The 22445-nt window shown below is 37.1% G+C and overlaps 1 protein-coding gene across 1 annotated transcript in view; it reads right to left on the bottom strand.

The window, feature by feature from the left end:
* Positions 1 to 22445, bottom strand: part of PATJ (PATJ crumbs cell polarity complex component) — a gene marked incomplete in the record, with an annotated part of 2990875 nt that overhangs the window by 2180256 nt on the left and 788174 nt on the right. The window contains 1 exon segment of the mRNA XM_044085542.1: positions 17180 to 17315. Within this exon segment, the coding sequence (XP_043941477.1) occupies positions 17180 to 17315 (136 nt within the window).

Genomic DNA, 22445 nt, shown 5'->3' with positions numbered 1-22445 from the left:
TAGCGAGTCATTCTTGTACCATTAGATTTGCAGATGTGCAGCATTTCCATTAGAGTAGGGACCAAGACTGCTCTGTAGGCCAGGCAAAAGTCACTTCTCAGCAGCCTGCATGATATAGAGTACAATAACAGGGCTTTCCTTCTTTCCATGTATGTCATGTTTTGGAGGGGCTGGATTCTCTTGGTCAGAAGCCTCTGTGGTCTTTCCAGTTGCTGCTGGTGTCTGGCGAGGGACATGTAGAAGGGATCATTGTACTCAATGAGTGGTCTGATAAGGGTCAAGTACAGTGGAGCTATAACCTCCCTGGTCTTGGATGCAATGCCCTTATTTATGAGATGTGCAATGTAGAATGCTTAAAACTACAGACACATGGTGATCGAAGTTTAGATTGCTATCAACCTGTGTTTCCAAGTCTGGTACCACTGAGTTTAAGTTTAGAGGGTTGCTATATATATAATAATTAACATGGGTTGCTTATTTACCAAAGGGTATAATGAAGCATTTTTTTGTGTAAAGTTTTAGTCTGTGAGTTTGGCACCAATCATTTGTCTGTGTCAGCCCTTTCTATAATATGTTAACATCACTTGGGGAGACTCTATGATTGTGCCCAGTTTACAGTCATCTGCAAACTTGGTAAACTACAGGCCATCTACTTTTGCCTGGAATTCAGAGAAATAGATTCTAAACAGTAGAGTGCCCAGCACAGATCCTTGTGGTACTCCACTGGTAACTGGTTTACTGGTTGAGGTTGACTCCCCAACTTTGAGAGTGTGCATTCTGTTGATGAGCCAGTTGGCTACCCATCTAGTAATGTATGGGCTATTCCCAAGATGGGAGAGTTTCTCTATGATACTTGAATGGGGGATTGTGTCAAAGGCCTTGGCTAAATTAAGATGGTTACATATATTGTTTTGCGTTCGTCCAGGGCTTTGGTGACATTCTCAAAGGAGTCCACTAGGTTTAATAAGCAAGATCTACCCTTGACAAAACCAAACTGGGCTGGGTCAAGAGTTTGAAAGTTGCCTAGATTCTTGGGGATGAGGTCCATGATGATTCTTTCCATCATCTTGCAGATATAAGGCTGGTTCGGCTTATAGGTCGATAGTTCCCAGGGTCAGTTGATGGACCCCCCCTCCTTTATGCAACGTGATTACTGTTGCTATTCTCCACTCTGCTGGGGACAAAGCCAGGTCTCAGGTTATGGTTAAAGACAGTGTCGAGTGGCTTTGCTAGGCCTTGTATTAGATTGTTTAGTAAGCAGCCTGGGATGTTATATGTCCCACAGAGGCCATGTTTCTGGCCTTGGAGAGTGCTTGTATGACCTGTTCTTTGGAGATACTTAGTAAATGACTAGTGTTAGGAAAGCTTTGGGGTATGTCTGGTGGGGACAGGGGGGTGAAGTTATTGCCAGATCTAACGACTAGCATGTTGGCAATTTCCTCATGTTCAGTGTGAGTGGTACCATCCACTTTAAGTTCGGCACACAGCTGGGCATTCCCTTTTAGGTTCTGGACATAGCTAAAGAATGCCTTATAACTGTCTTTAGCAATGGATGCTAATTTAGACTCGTAGCTAGCCTTAAAGGACTTAACAGGATATATGATTTGCTTGTTCAAGCTGTGGAGGGTACTGTTCCTCTGTTGAGTAAGTTCTCTCCTGTTCTTAGATATCCATTTACTTCTTTTGTTGTATAACTTATTTATATTTACAGTCTATCAGCATGGCGCTTTTTTGGGGAGAAAACCTGGTTGTGTTCCTGTTATGTACAGCCGGGTCAATGCACTTCTTTAAGTGGCTATATGGGGCATTTTTGTAATCTTCTGCACAGGAGTTATTATTGGCTATGTTGGCAGGGGTTTGAAATTTTTTATACCATCATTTAGTAGGCAATAGTTTGCTTTGGAGAATTTTTTTTTACTCCTCTGTGGGTGTCGGGTTTGATCTTTACATCAAACAAGACAGATTTATGGTCTGACCTTACCAGGGAAGGCAACACACAGGCGGTATTGCAGTGACCCCTATGTTGGTGAACACTAGGTCCAGAATATTTGAGCCCCTTGTGGGGATATGGAATAACTGTTCCAGGGCATCTGAATTAAAGTCCAGGTATCTCAAAGCAATCGTGTTTGTGCTTATGTAAGTCACCCAATTGATGGAAGGATAGTTGAAATCTCCCATGATCAAGGTGTTTGGCTGCATACTGAGCAACTCTAGCAAGTCCAGGTAGGTGGCGTGTTTCTCCCAGTTCATGGTGGGGAACCTGTAGCTAGCAATGATGTGGAAGGGTATTTTAACTATAGTTAATTGGATCTGGAGTAGCTCATGAGAATCGTCCTGTTTCTCCAGTCTTGAGGTGTATTTGAATTTAATGAAGATGGATACACCTCCAGCTTTGGTTTCATGTTCGTTTATGGGTCTGAATATGTGAAAGACATTGAAGCCTTGTATGTCCAGGGTGCTCTCAGTGGCCTTGAGCCAAGTCTCAGTGACTGCACAAATATCAGCATCTTCCAAGGAGAGGAGTGCTTCCAGAGAGTGCAGGTTACTGTTTAAGCTCCTAGCATTAAGCAACATGACCTTGAGTTCATCTTTAGTGCATTCCTTTACATTGGAAGTTTTGTTGTTTGGATATTACATAAAAAGGAACTATGGGGTACGCAAGTGTCTTTGCCAGTATCTGAAAGCCTTGCAGAGACAGGTGAAAGCCATATGTGGCAAAGCAGTGTGGACTGTCGACCATGTCTTTCCAGGCAGATAGATACTGGATCCCCCTGGAGTGACACCAGATGCTAAGCCAATTATTGAAATCAATAATTTTTTGACTGTATTGTGGCATCATCTGAGGTGAAGGTAGAATGCTGATTAGTACTAGGGACATACCTGCCTGGGACATGTTCGGTCATGTTCATATAGTCCAAAGAGGTATGTCTCAGGTCTTTCACACCAACATGTACTATGACAGAGTTATTGTTGCTGAGTGACTTGAGTGCATGCATGATTTGACAGATCCTAGCACTTGACAGTCAGCTGACCATGACCTTCTCCTTATTCAACCTGGTGAAAGGGACATCTGTGTGTCTCACTACTGAGTCACCTATGTCCAGAACATTTGGTTTTGAGATGTTTTGCCTTAGGAGCTTAATTGCGGAGACATTGATATGTGCAACATTATGTGTAGTGGTGAATTCTGTTCATGTACCAGTATGTGCATGTTATTTGCACTAGGAACATCTCTGTTTTTTGGTAGGCTCTTATTGAGTACCTCTGCATATGTGGGTTTGTGTACCTTGACCGTATCTTGTGTGAAAGGGGAGTTGTTTGTGCTGACAACCTGTTGTATTGTCTTGTTTATTGTTATGTGAGAGGACTGATTCTAATTTCATGGTATATTTACATCTCTCACATACTATATTTGTTTGCTTTAGAGCATATGGTTGTCAGTACATGAAGCAATTGCTACACTGCCTCAGGATGCCCATGTCAATCAAGTTGGCTTGAGAAATGGTGGGAAACTGTCCGTCCATTATGGCAGGTATAGTGTAGTAACTAGATTCACAGTAAGATGTTGTCCTGTTCAATTCTTAGCTAGAGCATCTTCTGTGTGGAGACATGTGTGAATGGGCATACCTTCGTTGAAGGTTGTGCGTCAGGGCCGGCAACTCAGCATGTAAAAATCTACTGCGAATCATTAGCGGACCGGAGTTCCGCTGTGGCGACCCCTAACCGGGAAAAGCCGAAAAACACAACAACAACAGTGTAGTAACTAGATGGATCAGGGTCTGTTTGTGAGACTAACAAAGTGGCTATTCTGTGAAGAGATAAGGGTGGAATACTGCACCAGTGCCTCAGAATGCACAGCTAAGTTGTTAGCTGGGTAGCAATGCACAACTGGGTTGCACACAGAGAGGCCGTGGAGCTAATGAGGGTTCTCTAGCAGATATCAAGGGAAAATTACGTTTGTAAGCATTTGCATCTATACATGGCAGTGCTAAACCCTGTTGCCTGGCCCACAGCTATGTGCAAATGCAGTGCCTAAATACAAGTGAAGTTAAACAGTTTCAGCACAAGGTAATCAATAGGAAATCCCAAAACTAACCCTGGTACCAATGGTCCTCAACTCAGATGGATCCTGGGTTACACACTTCTGCCACAAGGGTGGAGGAGGGTCTTCCTAATGTAGGATGACTCGTTTTAGTGCTCAATTAATACCAAACAGCCTAGATTCAGCAAATCTGAATCTAGCCTATGCTATAACATACAGAAGTACTAGAAATTCAAAGTGCAGAACAAAATAGTAATGACAGTAGAAACAGCAAAAAAATGAACCTGCAACTAATTAAAATGCAGCTAAAAAAAAGTGCAATGCAAGCTTAAAATATACTTATTTTTTTTAATACAGTGGATGCCTTGGATTTAGTTCAGATTCACTCCAGATCTCTGGCTAAGGATGCCAGACTCGGAGCAGCACCACTGAACAAATGTTTGCTGACTACTAATTTAATTCTGTACCTAAATTTAAGACTAACATAGTTAAAAATATGATTACTCTTAAGCTGTTCACCTGTAAATTAAAGAATTTTTTATGGGAGTGCAACGGGTACACCTAATAACAATCATATTCTGAAGAAGAGAGTACTTTATTCTGCTGACATACCCTCTAATTTCCACTTCTGAAAATGTGAGTGGAGACCAAATTAGGCACGTGTGATTGTTAGAAAAGAGATTTCTGTGACAATTTAATGAAGCAAGAGCACACCCAATTAAAAAACATAAACAATAAATCTATAAGGGTCATGAAGATGCCAGATATGGGACCGAGTGTAGTACTAATGGATTAAGTGGATTATTCATGTAGAATGTTTGGAAGTTTACAGGAGGATAATCTAGGAATGAAGTTAAAATTTCATATAAGAAAACTGATTATTATTTAACTGACATGATGTGCCAGGATCATATTACTGCTGATACCTTTAACTTTGTAAGGTTGGATAAAAGGATGATCCCTTCAATTTTGGGACCCAGAAGATCAACAAGGATACCAAAAATGCCCCTTTCAGGCCAATAGTGGCTGCACATCTATCAAAGACCGAGTTTCTGACTGAATCTGTAGACACAAATTATAAACAACAACATTTATCAAGTGTTGTGTGATTCTTGGCACTTGGAGAGATCGAATCAGCTTGAATTTGATGAAAAGATTATATTTGTGACTATAGATATAGTTAATTTATTTTCATTTATTTCCCAAAGTGCTGGTTTAGAACTGTTTATAGAAATGCTTAATGAAGCAACTCCCACGAGTTACAGGGAGATTACAGTCATTGTTGAGTTCATGGATATGGTTCTTAAGAACTTGCATTTTTAAAGGCAAACCACAGCATAAAAATCCACAAAAACTTGAATAACAGAAAAAGCCATACAGCAGAAAGGACTCATTCCCCAAAATTTATTCTTAGCGCTTTCATCTCAGACAATGACAAGACTTCATCAGATAAAAATATAGACTAAGATGAACTTTAAATACCCATGAAGCCAGATGACATCAGCATCTCATTGCACATTTAAAGAGAAACATACACAATTACTCTAAAATACATACGGTGGCATACATAAAACAACTTATTTTAAACAATTCAAATTAAAAAAAAAAGAAAGTAAATATTTAACAACAATAACTGTTGAATTATCTACATTCTGCTTTCAATTTTAAAATACATCCAATGGATGCCATCTCATTCAACCCAGGCCAACCTACTTCTCTCAAATGTAAAATCCAGTACAACTCCCTTTGCTCAAGAAAAAGTTGCCATGGTCCACCCCTAGGGTTGTGTAACTTGTTCAATTACACAACCCTAGGGTTGTGTAACTTGTTCAATTACCACAAACAAACTGATGCTCAGGGAAATCCAATAACTGCCAAAATAGGGCATTGGTCATTGTTTTCTTATTGCTTTCATAAATACGATTTTTTAATTTGTGCTCAGTCTTTCCAACATAAAATACTGGGCAGCACTGACATAATGCCCCATATACTACTCCTAAGCTGTTACAACTGTACTTCCCTTTAATACTCAACTGATAGCCATTAATATCAAAGAATTCCCCAGTATTGATATAGGGACAAAAATGACAACACTCACATTTGGACATCTGCCAAAGTTTCTTGCCTTTAAAATTGTGTGGGCAAAGTGGCCTCTCCATAAGATTCTTTCAGGTTATTACCCCTCTTATATACAGTCACTGCTTAGAACCTATTTTGTTCCTTACCACACGGTCGTCCATAAGCTCAGACCAATTTTTAAACATAACATCCCTCACCTGTTTGAAGTCCACACTAAATCTCTTAATAAAGGCCAACCTAAAATTAACATCAGCATTTTGTTGTACAGTCAAATTACTTTCATGGACCACATAGTATGCTCAGTAAAACTGTGAAAATCATCAGCTTCCAAGCTCATTACAAAAGGAACACAGACCCCCCCTCCCTTACTTATCACTTCCATTTTAATTTCCATCACAAATTATTTAGGGTAGTCTCTTAAGAAACATCAATTCCAGTAAAGAACATTCATTTATAAAATCATCAGATAATGATACCATCCTGGCAGCCCTGATGAATTGTCCCTGGACAACTGCTTTCTTTTGGGACAGCGGGCGTGAGCTATCATAATGCAAGAATGAATTAGAGTATATGGACTTCCTGTAAATGGTAGAAACATATCTACCATTACCCACATCTTTTACCAAATTTACAGATTTACTGTGGACTTCAAACAGGTGAGGGATGTTATTTTTAAAAATTGGTCTGTGCTTATGGATGACCGTGTGGAAAGAAACAAAATAGGCTCTAAGCCAGTGGTTGCATATAAGAGGGGTAATAACCTGAAGAATCTTATGGAGACGCCACTTTGCCCATATAATTTTAAAGACAAGAAACTTTGGCAGATGTCCAAATGTGGGTGTTGTCATTTTTGTCCCTACATCAATACTGGGAAGCTCTATTAATGGCTACCAGCAGAATATTAAAGGGAAGTACAATTGTAACAGCTTAGGAGTATATGGGGCATTGTGTCAATGGTCCCAGGTATTTTACGTCCGAAAGACTGAGTGCAATTAAAAAATCATTTTTATGAACACATTTATGAAATAAATAAGAAAACAACCACCAATGCCCTATTTCATCACTTCCTGGATTTCCCTGAGCATCAATTTAAGTTTGTGGTAATTGAACAAGTTAAATCTAACCTTGAGCAAAGGGAGTTGTACTGTATTTTACGTCTGAGAGCAGTAGATTGGCCTGGGTTAAATGAGATGGCATCCACTGGATGTATTTTAAAATTGAAAGCAGAACGTAGATAAATTCAACAGTTATTGTTAAGTTATTTACTTTATTTTTTTTATATGAATTGCTTATAATAAGGTTTTTTTATGTATGTTACTATATGCATTTTAGAGTAATTGTGTATGTTTCTCTTTAAATGTGCAATGAGATGCTAATGTTATCGGGCTTCATGGTTAGTTAAAGTTCATCCGAGTCTATACTTTTATCTGATAAGTCTTGTCATTGTCTGAGATGAAAGCGCTAAGAATAAATTTTGTGGAATGAGTCCTTGCTGCTGTGTGGCTTTTTCTGATTTTTAAAGGCAAATTTTTTCACCAGAAGACAGGAGTGGCAAATGAAAGTGAAATGTGTCTCCATCTTTGCTAACACAGTTTTGGCAGCATGGGAAAGACATTTTGTATCTAACATATCCCTGTTCAGTAAGGTTTATGCATATCTCAGGTTTTTAGAGGGCATACTAATTTTATGGCAATGGACTAAACATCATTTATATGAATTTGTAGCATATACTGATTATTTAAGGTTTACTTTTAACACATCCTTTGAGACCATTGATTATTTGGATGTGACTATATGCAAAAACTAGTTAATAAGAGCAGTGGCGGCTGGTGACTTCAAATCATAGGGGGGCTGCAGGAGACAGCTGAATGGGTGGGGTCAATGGGGAAGGGGTGTGGCCAACCAGAAAGGGGAGGAGCTATGCACAAAACCACAAAAAACTAACTTTAAATACGCTGCCCTGGGTGGCAAACCATCATTATGAAAGTCCAATCAAGACAAAAATAAGTGTAGAAGAATAAAAATATTTCAATGCATTGGCTGCATGACAGCTTACTTAATATCTAGATGGAAACAAAAGGTTGTGAGGCATGAAAAAATAAATTACTTTTTAAATACATTACTGGAATGCCAGTCAAAATCAAGTGTAAGAAAAACCAGAAGCACTCAACTCAAACCACTTCTCCTTGCACTGCAGTTCTAATTATAATATATTCAGCTTTATTAAAGTACAAAGTAACATGCTGAAAGTAGAAATCTATGTGATGCCCCCACTTGTAAAAATGTTTCTTATCCAAAAAAGACCTGCTGCCTGACAACTTGTTTCATGGGGAAAACATGATAAAAATAAAAAATGAAAAGCAAAACAAGAAACAAGCTCAAGATACATTGCTTAAAGGATTACTGTACAGGTTATGGACCACACATGATTGGCATTCTGTTTAGTTTACGGGTAAAGTCTGTAGAGATGACTGGAAGTCTCCAACAAGTGTAATGAGCTTTTTAAAATAATGGAATCCTGTCCTTTAATACCCAAGGCTTATACATTATCTAGTCAAGTATTCTCTGCATGGCAACAACAGAAAGGCTTTCAATGTTGGCAATTCTTTAACAGTATGCTTATTAAAGCTTACTTGCATCTTACGATCTCAGACAAGCTTACCTTATGGTCATTAAAGCATTGCTACTTAAACACAGAGCAACAGGCACTTTGAGTAATAAGCATAAATCTGTGTAATAAGCATAAATCAACAGTACAAAAATATGACAGAAACCAGACCATTCTGTAAAATCAAGGACAGATGAAAAGCCACTGTAGTACTTATGCAGTGTGTCCTCCCCATCCAAGGTAGATACAACTACTCCTTGCCTTGCTTGGACACATCCAGAGTCACTACATGGGGGAGTGGGGTGCAACAAGCATGTCACAATTTGAAATCTACCTGGCTGACTGTGATGGCCCTGACACATTTGTCATACATACCGCTCAACCTCAAGAGCAAGAAATCTGGACAAAGCCATACACAGAAGTGGGACAAAGGCCCAAAAATAAGGACAATGTTTAAATATTGCTCTAATAAACTTAGAAAGATAATGGAATAGGTCTTGCATTAGTATGAATTTTCTGAAGGGTATAAAATCTGAAACTCAAATGTCTGTCATTTTCTAACTTCAGTCTTTAGTGATTTGTCACTAATTTGCCAAAAAACACAATTTTATGAAAAATGGACCAAAAATGTGATGCAAAAATATAAAATAGACACACAATACAGCTGCTACCTGTCAAAGAAGGGACACTTTAATATTAGTACTGCTACCTTGAGCAGCTGACAAAATAAAAGAATCTACATGCATTTCAAGTAATCTATAACTCTGATTATTACAGTTATTTCTTAATTGTAAACCCTCCATGTTTTCTTCCAAAATTGCTATTTTGCGGAGGGATTATTAGGGGGAAGAGAAACATTTTGAGCCAAAAACTGGGGACAGTTGAGAGGTTGGCTATGCCTAATTCTATAAAGCAATTTATTTGCATGTACCTCTCAACCTGTTAATGCAGTAAATCTGAACAAGGCCAAATATATTGGGGGCACATATAAACAGTACTAAAAATTGCTCTTGTATAAATTGAGACAGTTGATAGAACAGCTCTTACTTTAACATGCATTTTTCTGAAGGTTATGAAGTCTGAAACTTATTATTTAGTGACTTAATTCCTAAATGATTTGCCAGAAAACTACAAATTTTATGAAGAACAAACCAAAAATAAGAAGCAAAAATCTATTCATTCTTTGAAAATCTGGACAGTTGGGAGGTATAGTTCAGCTGGGCCTGTCTGAGTTTGCTGCCCTTCCCCCCTGACAAAATAATGGTTGAATGGAGCCTCTGCAGCCATTCCAATGAACCATCACTTGGCTATTTCACTCCATTTACCATAAACACTAATGTGCATACTGCTTTACTTCTATGATGAGTTGGACTTCATTTGAAAGTTTTATTTTGTATTTTACAGCACAAACACTAAGTCATCTGTTAAACAAAGCAATGCAGTCTCACAATGAAAACTTAGCATTAAATCTTCTCTGCCCTTGAAACTCACATTCATTGAAACAGCATTGAAACCCACATCCAAAGAAAATACATTTTGCCAGTGGCAGATAAAGATTAATTTTGGGCTGTTTTCAAATCATAGGCCCCTTGCATATGAAACATACATGTGCTCTTTGATACACCTTCCTCATTGTACTAAAATTATATTCCTTGTACAATACAGTACACTTGTTAGAGGGTGTTTTAAATTTGTTTTGAACATTTTTCCAGTAAGCAATGAAACAAACCATATGCACCCATAATGGCAAAACTGCCCAGTTGAGAACATTTATCATAAAAAGTCTACTCAGACTTCCACAGTCCACCATTATTAGTAAATATACACAATTCTACAGTCCACCATTATTAGTAAATATGCACAATTCCACAGTCCACCATTATCAGTAAATATGCACAATTCTACAGTCCACCTTTATCAGTAAATATGCACAATTCTACAGTCCATTATCAGTAAATATGCACAATCTCTGAAGTAAGTCATCTAAATAATTCCACATTAAAGAAATCTGTAACTAATGAAGCGGTTGCTGCTAGCAATCACCTTTATATTTCATGGTTTCATCGAAAAATAAAGTGTCTGTTGCTCCTCAGGAATAAATTGCCTATATTACATTAAAAAATGATAAGCTAGTAATAATATTGCAAGAGGAAATGGATGGCAAACTGATAACAGACTCATAGTTAGTATCTTCACCAAGGAGAACATTCTCAGTACGGCAGCATCCACCCCTTGTGGGAGTAGAACCCACAGCCTTCTGCATCAAAAGCAAGTACACAACCTGTTGTGCTATAGTATTAACTAGGCAAAGCACTAAACTTCTATTCCCCTGCAGCTCTCAGCTACTTGTAAAATCTACTCAATACTCAACTGCATCTCAACTGCAGCTCAAGAAAACTGGAAAAAGCCAAAATGTATTGGGGGTCAAAAGCCCAAAACCAGGGACACATTAAACATTGCTTGTATAATCTTGAAAGTTGCTAGAATAAAATGTTGTGTTGCCACCATACATTTTACTGCCAAGGTCCCTGAGCAAAAACAGTCAGAGTAACATACCACTACGCCACATCAGCTGCTTTGTAAAAGAGAGGAAGACTGAAACTTAAATGGCTATCATTTAGTGAATTCAGTTCTCACCATAGCTGTCAACCTCTTAGTACAAAACACCTGGACAAACCCAGTAATGAGGGAATACAGCCCTCAAACATATTCAGTGAATTCAGTTCTTGCCATAGCTGTCAACCTTAGCACAAAAACCTGGACGAAGCCAATAATGGGGGAATACAGTCCCAAAAATAGGGACAAATTTAAAATATTTATCTTATAAACTTAGAAAATTGCTACAAAAAAAGGTTGTGCTACTATGTATTCTGAAGAACATGAAGTTTGAAATTCAAATGCCGGTCAATTTTACTGCTGACAGAACAAAAACAATTTTCAGCAGAGACCCAGGGATTAATACTGCAGACACGTCTTTGTAAAATGGCAGGGCACCAGAGCAAATCCACACAAACACTGGGAGGAGATGCAGACTCCACACAGAAGCCACCCCAACCAAGAATCAAACCAGAAAACCTATAGCTGTGAGGCAACAATACTACCACTGCACCATCAAATATGCAAGGAATTAAACATTCAGAAACCTGAAGTCTGAAATTCAAATGCCTGTCAATTTTACTGCTGACAGAACAAAACAATTTTCAGCAGAGACGCAGGGATTAATACTGCAGACACGTCTTTGTAAAATGGCAGGGCACCAGAGCAAATCCACACAAACACTGGGAGGAGATGCAGACTCCACACAGAAGCCACCCCAACCAAGAATCAAACCAGAAAACCTATAGCTGTGAGGCAACAATACTACCACTGCACCATCAAATATGCAAGGAATTAAACATTCAGAAACCCTTAAGTCTGAAATTCAAATGCCTGTCAATTTTATTTAACATTTTTTAATCAGGACAGTCTGACTTGGAACAAAAAAACAATTTTCAGCAGAGGCCCAGGAAGAAATGATGCAGACATGCCTTTGTAACATGGGAGGACACAAAAGCAAACCCACACAAACACAGGGAGAAGATACAGACCCCACAAAGAAGGAACCCCAGCCAAGAATCAAACCCGAGAACTTGCAGCTGTGAGACAACAATGCTACTACTACACCACCAAATATCAAGCATTGCAACATTTACAAACCACAGATATTATGAGGAACAGATCAGATCGAATATGAGGCAAAAATCTGCAATTTTTTTACAAATGGTGGTGGGTAGGGAACCTCAAGTCTTTAACACCTGCATACAGGGTACAGGGTTCAAGCCTGAGGTATTCCCTACCACACCACCAGGCATTTTCACACACACACACACACACACACACACACACACACACACACACACACACACACACACACACACACACACTTCTATCAAGTACCAAAGAAGCACCATAAACGTCTATCAAGTATAAAAGAAGCATCACATTGTAAACGTAAAAAGCACACACACTTCTATCAAGTATAACAGCAGCAAGTACCAAAGAAGCACCATAAACGTCCGTACATCCTGCCCGCGCAATGACCCAAAGACCCGCGAGATCCCTGAAAGCAAATCTCCTTGGACGAGACAGTTGTAATCCCTGACTGCCGCTGTTGCAGTCCGGACCCGATACATAATCCCAGCGAGTCTGTGCACTTTAAAAGTACACAGACGTCTCCTTGTGTTTCCCTATGGGGACTGCTGGACTGCCTGGAGCATGCGCATAGACCGACAGTAGTCGGGATTACTGCGCATGTGTGAAGTCCGCGAAATTTCAAAAACTTTCTTTTTTCTCTTTTTTATTTCTTTTTGTTTGAGGGGGCTGCAGTCCGGCAGTCCAATAACACGGGCCGCCCCTGAATAAGAGGTACTGTGTTCTAATATTTTTAGAAAAGAAACATTCTCCAATTCCTATTTGCATTACAGTAGCTGCCACTTCACATTTCAAGAAAAAAAGTATTATTAAAGGACAGATGGTCCATCTGTCCAGATTACTTTCTGACAAGTCATTTTGAATTAGAAATTATCAGCCTGGTTAGAATGTTTATTTTTGAGAGATTATCCACAGGATCTCATACACAATTTAAAGTCAATTAAGGTTAGAAGTGACCATTACACCCCTATTTTAGGAAAACATTTAACATCAACAACAACCCAAGTTAATCTGAGGCAAAATGGAGTAGTTTCCAAGATGGGAGCATTAGTTATTTCATACAACAGGGATGCTTACAAAATCAAAAGATTATTAACACAATTGTAACAATTTTGACTGAAGAAATAAAATGAAAAATAGGGAAGATCCCTATCTTAGCTTTTAGGAAGGAAAAGAATACATAGAAACAAAATTTACTGGTACCAAGGACCACTACAGGTCCAAAATGGTTAAATGTGGTATGTGCTCCATCTGTATTTATATTAATGATGGACCTTATGCTGTGGTTAAAAGTTACTATCAAACTATCAGATGTCGAGGGAACATAAATTGTAACACAGTGAGGGTCATATACCTGGCAACATGCGTCTCTTGTACCATCTTCTATATCAGTAAAACCAAAAGAAAGTGTAGAGATAGAATTCATGAACATTTAAGGGATATCAGGAACAAAGGGTCAACTAATGCCTTATTTAGGCATTCACCACTAGAATGCAAGACCTTTAAAAAGTTTATTTTTATTACTATTAACAAAGTTAACAACTAATTTAAGAGGTGGGGACACAGAAAACCTGCTGGTATATAAGGAGTTGTGTTGGCAGATTTGGCTAAATGCTACTAATCTGCCAGGGTTAAATGACAACATTTCTTTAAAGTGTGGTAAATCTTGTAATACGTAATTAAACACCTTTTGCATTCTATTGGGTCGATAATGTAACTTCATATAGATCTTTTAATATAGATTTAGTCATTTATGCAAATATTCATTTACCATTTAGGAATTATTATAAATAATGTTAGCACATTTACTGCGGTTATTGTATATACACACTTCAATCAGTGGAATTTTAGTTGAGTGTTTTAAGTTTTTATTTTTTTGTATATAATTTGGTCAGGAGGAGTTGCAATAATGATTATTATTATAATTCACAATTTTGAATTAAAAAAATAATTCTGAATGTACGTTAATGTATTTAGTATAACTATTTATGTCATGGTACCTTTGTTTGCCATTGACACTTTAAAGTGGTATATTTACCTCTGAATACATGTTTTAAATTTATTAATTAATTATTTATAATTATGGTAATTGGGGCAACATGACCGGCTCTTGAGGATATATAAACAATTGAACTGTTATTTAGTGTTGAAATATGCTCTGATGATGACCCACAAAACTTCTATAAGGGATGAAAGCACTTAGGGTATTTCTTGTGTGTTTTTGGAACATTAATAAATGCTCAGTATTTCATAACACCTGGTTTTCTACCTTCACTACTCATTGGTTATTTGGGAATGTATAAATGCATTCTGGTATGTATAGCTTTGTTCTGATGAAGTCTTATATGTGTTGAAGTTGAAAGCACTAAAACTATTTATTTGTGACATTAAATTGTGTGAAACTGCCACTGTCTGGTTTTCTTACATTCAAATTTACTTTGGTTTTGGCTTTTTTCATCTGGGCACTGGACCACTGGTTTTTGGCTTTTTTCATCTGGGCACTGGACCACTGTTTTTGGTTATAACCAATGCCACAGCAGAAGGAATCCTGTTGATCACATTCAGAGATGGCATACTTGTATTAACTACATAAACCCAGCACCTCTTTGACATTTACTGCCTTGACAAATATCCCATTTAAAAACATTTCACAGTCTCATAATGTGAGTTTATTTCTGTATTTTCCATATATTAGTATATATTTTATTCATTTTTATGTATAACTGCACTGTATTTATTTCTTTGTTCCTGTCAATGCACTCTGACTGGAGTATCTTAAACTTATAGTATCTGCACTGTATGCCTCAATATATAATGAATTTACTCATTCTGTATATGATATTGTTTATTAAGATCTTAATGTAAGTAATAATTTAATAAACTGAATGTATTTCAGATGTGTTGCTAAATAAAATAAATATTGCAAAAACACAGACCACTGACAAAAGTCTCTACTATGAATACATATTAAGTAGGACAGTATAAACTTCACAAATGACTATACTAAACATCTGGATTTTAAATTTCCACAGGATATAAAATGTTGGACATAATTAAACGTTGGACCTCTTTTTCACAAAATCAAACTAGATTTAAAAAGTTCAACAAAATCTTAACTAAATGATGAAATGCTTCATAATAAAAATAAACATTTTCCCAAAGTTACTGAGCATTCTTAATAATCCAATCTTAGATAGCGCCTCCAAAAATATTCTTATTACTAAACAAACTCATGCTTACTGTAAAAAGTAATGAACTGTGATGCAGATCATATCCAGTGGCTTTTGTGTGTGCATTAAAAGAGTTTTAACCAAGGCTGTCAACCAACAAACATAAACCACAAATCTCTTACACATTTAATCATAACTGTAATTAATAGTTTACTAATCTTCAAAAGCATGCCAATCTACAGATTCAAGAAACAAATCTAAGAAGAGAACTTCTCATATTCAAACCCCATCCCAATAATGTCATTTGCCTACAGAACTTCAACAATATCAGTTTAAAAAATTGCACATAACTAAAATGTTTTCTTTTCAGCAATAAATATGACTTAATCAATAAATCCTTGTCAAATATTCCATTATTTCTAAAATGTCTATGCACATGAAACTGATATGTGGCAATTTTTCAAAAATTATCAACCTAGATTAAGAAACTGGTACATCAATTACTAAGAATGTTCAGGTAAATTTCATAACCTATGTCATTTCAATTATATCAATCTTAAACAGTAATAACTGTAATAACCCCTGAAAATTAAACTACTGACTCCATGCTACAGCTGGTGGTTAGATTAGAAGCACTGGCTGATGTCAGATTTGAAAGTACAAAGGGAGTGCACAGTTGGACCTTTGTTACTATACATGCAATACTCATGATTAATTATAAAGCATTATCATAAGCATGGTGACGATAATCTGATTTATAAATCTCTGCCATTCTCCAGATACAGGACCCATTTTTATGTTGAACTGAACTTTCAAAACACTGTGGGACTCCCTTTCTCAAAACATAAGGATAACCTTTCCAATGAATTCCAACCTTAAACTCATTACTGAACCATACATATATGGACTCAGCCAGATATTAAACTTCTATTTAACATTCTTAATGACAAACTGTATCACTTGCAAATGAATCAAAACATGAAATTAACTTTAAATAATGGTGCAACAGTTTTCTCAGTGTAATGAAAGGTGCCAAACCATGTTAGACATTTAGCAAAAGATGTAAACACTAACTGCAAACATGGGGTGCAATGTTTATTATTTGCATGGAAAGGAGATGAAATATGAGTGCACTGGACACCACAGAAGAGAATGCCAAATTATATTAAGATTTGATTTTTGCAATCTCCTGTTATTTTTTGTTGGCAATGATAATTACCTTCTATTATAAATTATGCACAGTATTTCTAGTTTTCAGTTCTGTATGCATAATAATGCTCCCCACCCCACAACAGTTATTTTTTTGCCTAAAATCTTTAATGAAATATCAGATTTTCATAAAAAAATTATTTTCAGAAATATTTTGACAATCCATCCCAGAAGCTAAAGAAATTATTACACAATCCATCCAAAACAAGGAATACAATTGCAGCAAAGTAACAGACTAAAATTAGAAACTCAGCATACAATACTACCTCCAAGACTGTTTATGCTCTAAGGCAGCAGAATACAAGTAACAAATAAAAGGATGACATATACTAGCTACACATTGCACAACAAAGCTTAAGCAACTGCCTTGTATCTACTTACCCCATGTTTGAGAATATTCATCTTCTTTGCTGAGTTCACCTGCATCAGTATCTGTGGTCTTTGTGAGAGTATTTTCCTTGTATGGTGGTGGTAGTCTCATAGGTGGTGGGGCCCCGCCAACAATAATGCTTGTCCTCTGTGTAAAGTCAAAAATTTAGGCAAAGTCAAGTACTATAAAGCCTTATAATCAATTTGCTGTGCTGCTTGCTTCAGTCTTACAGCCATCATGAATAAGTACAAGACACTGCAATCCTATATCAAGGGACCACAGAAAAACCTTCTTTTAAGCACTTAGACATACATACTTATTCAGATACTGAAAGAGGTAATATGGACAGAGTGGTTGGTACTATGGGAAATTTAATGAGGACATTCAGTTGTCACTTTCAGTCTCAAAAATAAGTACGCCATTTTTAAAAGAAAACCATACACCTTGATACTGCCTTTACTTGTCTGGTAGTTATAAAAAGACTAGAAAGAGCACAGCAGTAAATACGAAAGCACAGTCTAGGCATAAATTTAGCAAACTGAGCTTTGCTATACACAGATGTTCCATTCATATGTTGTTAAATTAATCTTTGGTGTATGTAGTAAAAACTGACAACCTTATTTAACTTTTTTATATGAATGCAAATATGGAAAAGGAAAGCAGACTTTCTTTGCAGTGAATTGCTTTACTGATTAAGTAACTATCTTGGACACTGAACCTGAAACTTCTGACACGAGAAGGGTGTAATAGACCATACTTTCCAACTGTCCAGATTTTCAACTCATATTTTTGGTCTGTGTCTCATAAAACTGTGATTTTTCTGCAACATTATTGAGGGTTGAAGTCAGACGATAATAACAGACACTTAAGTTTCAGACTTCATACCTTTCATAAAATTGATGCTAATGCAAAATCTGTCCTTCTATCAACTTTCTTAAGTTTGTAAGGGCAATATCTGAAAATTGTCCATTTTTGGAGCCTTTGTCCTGTCACTTATGACGTTGTACAGATTTCTTGGTCTAAGAGGTATGTAGTGGAGACAGTTATAAGGTACTCTCGCCTAGTGACTGACACCATCTACATTCTCAGTCTATAAAAAGCCATGTATTTGACATAATATTCACTGGAGTATTGATTAGAGACCTTTTACAATTCAGCTGTTACAAACTCATTGATTATGTTGACTGTGCAAGCCACAAAGGAGACAAACTGCCACTTATGACTGAACAAGGGTTTGCAGCCCTGCACATGTAACATCTGCCTGCCTTGTGAACAATGCCATCAGGATTTTCTGTCATACATATATCTGTACATGTATATATCAGATGAACAAGTCTTCAAAAACTCGAAATTCATACAGATGAAACCATATGATCAAATTTCCAAAAACTCGATCAAAAAACCCTCCAAAAAACACAAAAATCTACTTTTTTACCTTTATGCAAGGGGGGGCAAGCCCCCAACACCCCCCCCCCCCACATCTCCTGCAAATTACATATACCAACTCCGAGATCACACTACAGTGAAGAAAAGGGTACTTTGCTCATAAACTGACTGTCTTTGCATTCTTGCAGATCAATGTCTCCTATTTCGAGAAGGGGGTAGAGCACTATATTCACAAGGAATGCTTTCCTAGAACACGCAGAATTCTAAATACAAGTTTTTATTTTATTAATTTGAATAAGGTTGATAGCAAGGTTTATGGTAAATATTTAAAGCAGAAAGCCAACCAAAATGCATTTCTTCTAGTGGAGTGACTGTCAATATACTGCCAGGATCATGCTGTAGAATTTATTAAAAAAATAGTAAATAGTTACCACATGATCATCCAGTCATAATGAAAGCAGACAATGAAAATTACGGGAAGGTGTACCTCTCTTACTTAAACAAGGACTTGTAGTGCAGACATTTAAATCTGTATACAGATAGAAATGTTTACAGTGATGTCACAGCTGGATTATTCTGCCAAATCTAGACAATGACATTAACAATCGAACATATGACAACAAATGCATTGTAGTTGGTGCTTGAATGCCTGAAGTATATCGAAATAACTCTGAAAGTCACTGAAAGGTGAAATGTCAAAGGATTTTTATTACAATTTGTTAAAACCAGATCTTGATTGTTTTGGGAATGGTACCTAGATTATACTTGATTTAGCAAGTAAGCAAGCAAGACAAACCACCAAGCACATGTACACCACCTCATTAACTAGGCTTTGACTGATACCATGGTTTTCTAGCAAAGTGAAGAGTAATTTAATACTATTAATAATCGTTTATTTATTTTGTTGGCATAATAAGTAAAATGTATATAATGATGCTCCTTTATGGGTAAGACCATGCAAAAATCTAAAATATAGCAAGAGTTTTGACAGGCCAGCAAAGGCAGACTAGACGGTTAGTGTTGTGTCAAGTTTTTCAGTAGGTTTTTCAAATGGCAGAAAAGCTGGCTAGATGAAACAATATCATATGTTATAAAGATTTTTATCTTCTGTATTCAAAGCAGCACTGGTCTGTTCTACAGTACTAAGCAGTAAAACAGGACTACTAGTTGAGCAAAATGAGAAATGATACAACAGGCAGCACACTTGCCTTTGGTGCAACAGGCTGTGGGTTCTTTTCCCACACCTGGTAGATTTATTAGTGACACCGGAGTGCAGTATAATAGGGCTACTGCACTCCTTAGTGTGTCATCCTTTGAATGAGATGTTAAACCGAGGTTCCATCAGTTTGAGTTGGTGGAAGCTCAGATGGATGTAAACGATCCCATGGCACCCATCGAAAAGAGAAGAGGTTCTTTTATTTACAATGGCAGCTTATATAAATGACAATTTATTTACAATATTTACATATTTATCTGTACATATTTACTGGGTTAAGTAATAAATACATTCCTATTTTTGCATAAGGATTATTTATTTTTCTTCATATTTTTACATTCTTATTTAAAATCAAAACCCCCATTCTTTTTTCCATAACCATCTATTTTTTTTCAGTATTGTTGACAATAACCATTTTCCATTAAACATGATTTAATTCATTCTCTCATTCCAGATTCTCATTACACAAATCTATTCTTATTTTTTGATTTACTTATATCCTTATAACATCCTATTCAATCATCTCCATATTCATATTACTACTCTTTAAAACATTCCAAGAAATTCTCATCACATAATTTGCCCCACAATTTTTTAACTCTTACATTTCAAGAAAACATATTCAGTGGTTTCTTCTTCTCCACAATGTAAACAAATTATTCTTTTATTTTGATATGGTAAGTTACCTTGTACCAGTAATTTCTTTTTTATTCCCAGTCTTCTGTTTCTTGGCATTTTCTAAAAACCTTCATAATAATATTTAAACACATTTGAAATTAATTTCTCATTTTTATCATTTATCCATTTCAATACTTTATACAAAGATGCTGCATAAACCACTGGATTGCTCAAACCTAATCCTCCTTCCTTTCTGTTCATGTATAAAACTCCCCTTTTAACTGGATTTAATCTAGAACTCCAACTAAATGAAACAAAATATTTCTAACAAATGTTTCTCATGCATTATCAGAATCATAAACACACTTTATAGATAACCAAGTCCACCCATCAATGCCGGATTTATCACATTCACTTTTTTATTGTATACTGATCTACATGTTTTCCATAACAGACAAATTTCTTTTAATTTTTCTAGTAATGTTTACCACTTTGTGTTAGGTGCTTCTATACCAAACTTTTTATACCAAACACATTAAAGGCTTTGAATATCTGCTATTATTTCTGCCACTCCCATTCCTCTGCTTTTATCTTTAACGTCAAACCTATTCCTTTCAATTAGCTATACAAAATCTCACTTCTCTCATCTCTATACCCCTTTTGGTCAGGGGCAGCTCGTGCTATCGGACTGCAGGACTGCAGCCCTCCCACCTAGAAATAAAAGAAATAAAAAATGTGAAACATAAAATTAAAAAAAATTGTATTTTTTAACGAGTACCGGAACTGCTGCGCATGCGCAGACACACTCAGACAGCCACGCAGATGCCCAGGAATCTGTGCAAACTCTGACTGCCTGAGTCAGCAGTCCAGATACAGAGAAGGAATTTTCTGCCCTGCAGATGCCCAGGAATCTGTGCGGTAGAAGACCGCACAGGACAGAGGAGCTCCGGACTGCTTGATCCACAGACAGGACCAATCAGGAGAGAGGTGAGCAGGGATTCAAGTGCAGAACCAATCAGCAAAGAGGTAAGTTGAGATCTAAGGTCTTGCAGGGAAGCGTTAAGTTGAGTGCGGGTTTGCTGCTTCGAGACAATGGAGATGTACCTTGTGTGTGGAGGTTTGCTGCTTCCGAACCCATTTACAGGTAATGAAGGGTGTGTGTCTGTGTACCTGTGTGTGTGTGTCTGTGTGTGTGTGTAAAATGCCCTTGTTAACACATAGTGGTGGGTAGAGATACTCAGGCTTGAACCCTGTACCTTGGATGCATGTGGCAAGGGCCTGAATTCCCTACCCACCACTATTTGTAAAAGATTGCAGATTTTTGCCTCATATTTGTTCTGTTCCTCATAAAATCTGTGGTTTCTGTATCTTCATTTTTCCTTGCAAAGGTCTGTAGTGCAGTGGTGCACTGGCAGCATTGTTGCCTGACAGCTACAGGTTCTCTGGTTTGATTCTTGGCTGGGGTGCCTTCTGTGTGGAGTCTGCATGTCCTCCCATCCCTTACAAAGATGTGTCTGGTGTGTTTCTCCCTGCTCTGCTGAAAATTGGCTTTGTTTTGTTCCAAGTCAGACTATTTCCTGGTAAAGAAATGTTTAAAAATAACAGGCATTTGAATTTCAGACTTCATATTCTTCAGAAAGTACATGGTAAAACAAAACCTTTTATTCTAGCAATTGTCTAAGTTTATAACATGGATATTTGAAATTTTCCCATATTTTTGGGACTGTATTCCCCCATTATTGGCCTCGTCCAGGTATTTTGTGCCAAGGTTGAGAGCTATGGTGAGAAGTGAATTCACTGAATATGTTTGGCAGCTGTATTCCCACATTATTGGCTTTTTTCAGATGTTTTTTGTTAAGAGATTGACAGCTATGGTGAGAACTGAATTCACCAAATGGTAGCCATTTAAGTTGGTCTTCCTCTGTTTCAGCTGATTTGGCATAGTGGTATATTTCTTTGACTGTTTTGCACAGGGTCCCATGGGTTCAAGATGTGGCAATGAAATGTATGGTGGTAACACAGCATTTTATTCTAGCAACTTTCCAACATTATACAAG

This window comes from Protopterus annectens, chromosome 10.part0 (genome assembly GCF_019279795.1).
Source record: "Protopterus annectens isolate FY-2018-M chromosome 10.part0, PAN1.0, whole genome shotgun sequence".
Taxonomy (NCBI): domain Eukaryota; kingdom Metazoa; phylum Chordata; order Ceratodontiformes; family Protopteridae; genus Protopterus; species Protopterus annectens.
The sequence above is the reverse complement of the archived record's forward strand: the minus strand, read 5'-3'. Positions and strand labels throughout refer to the sequence as shown.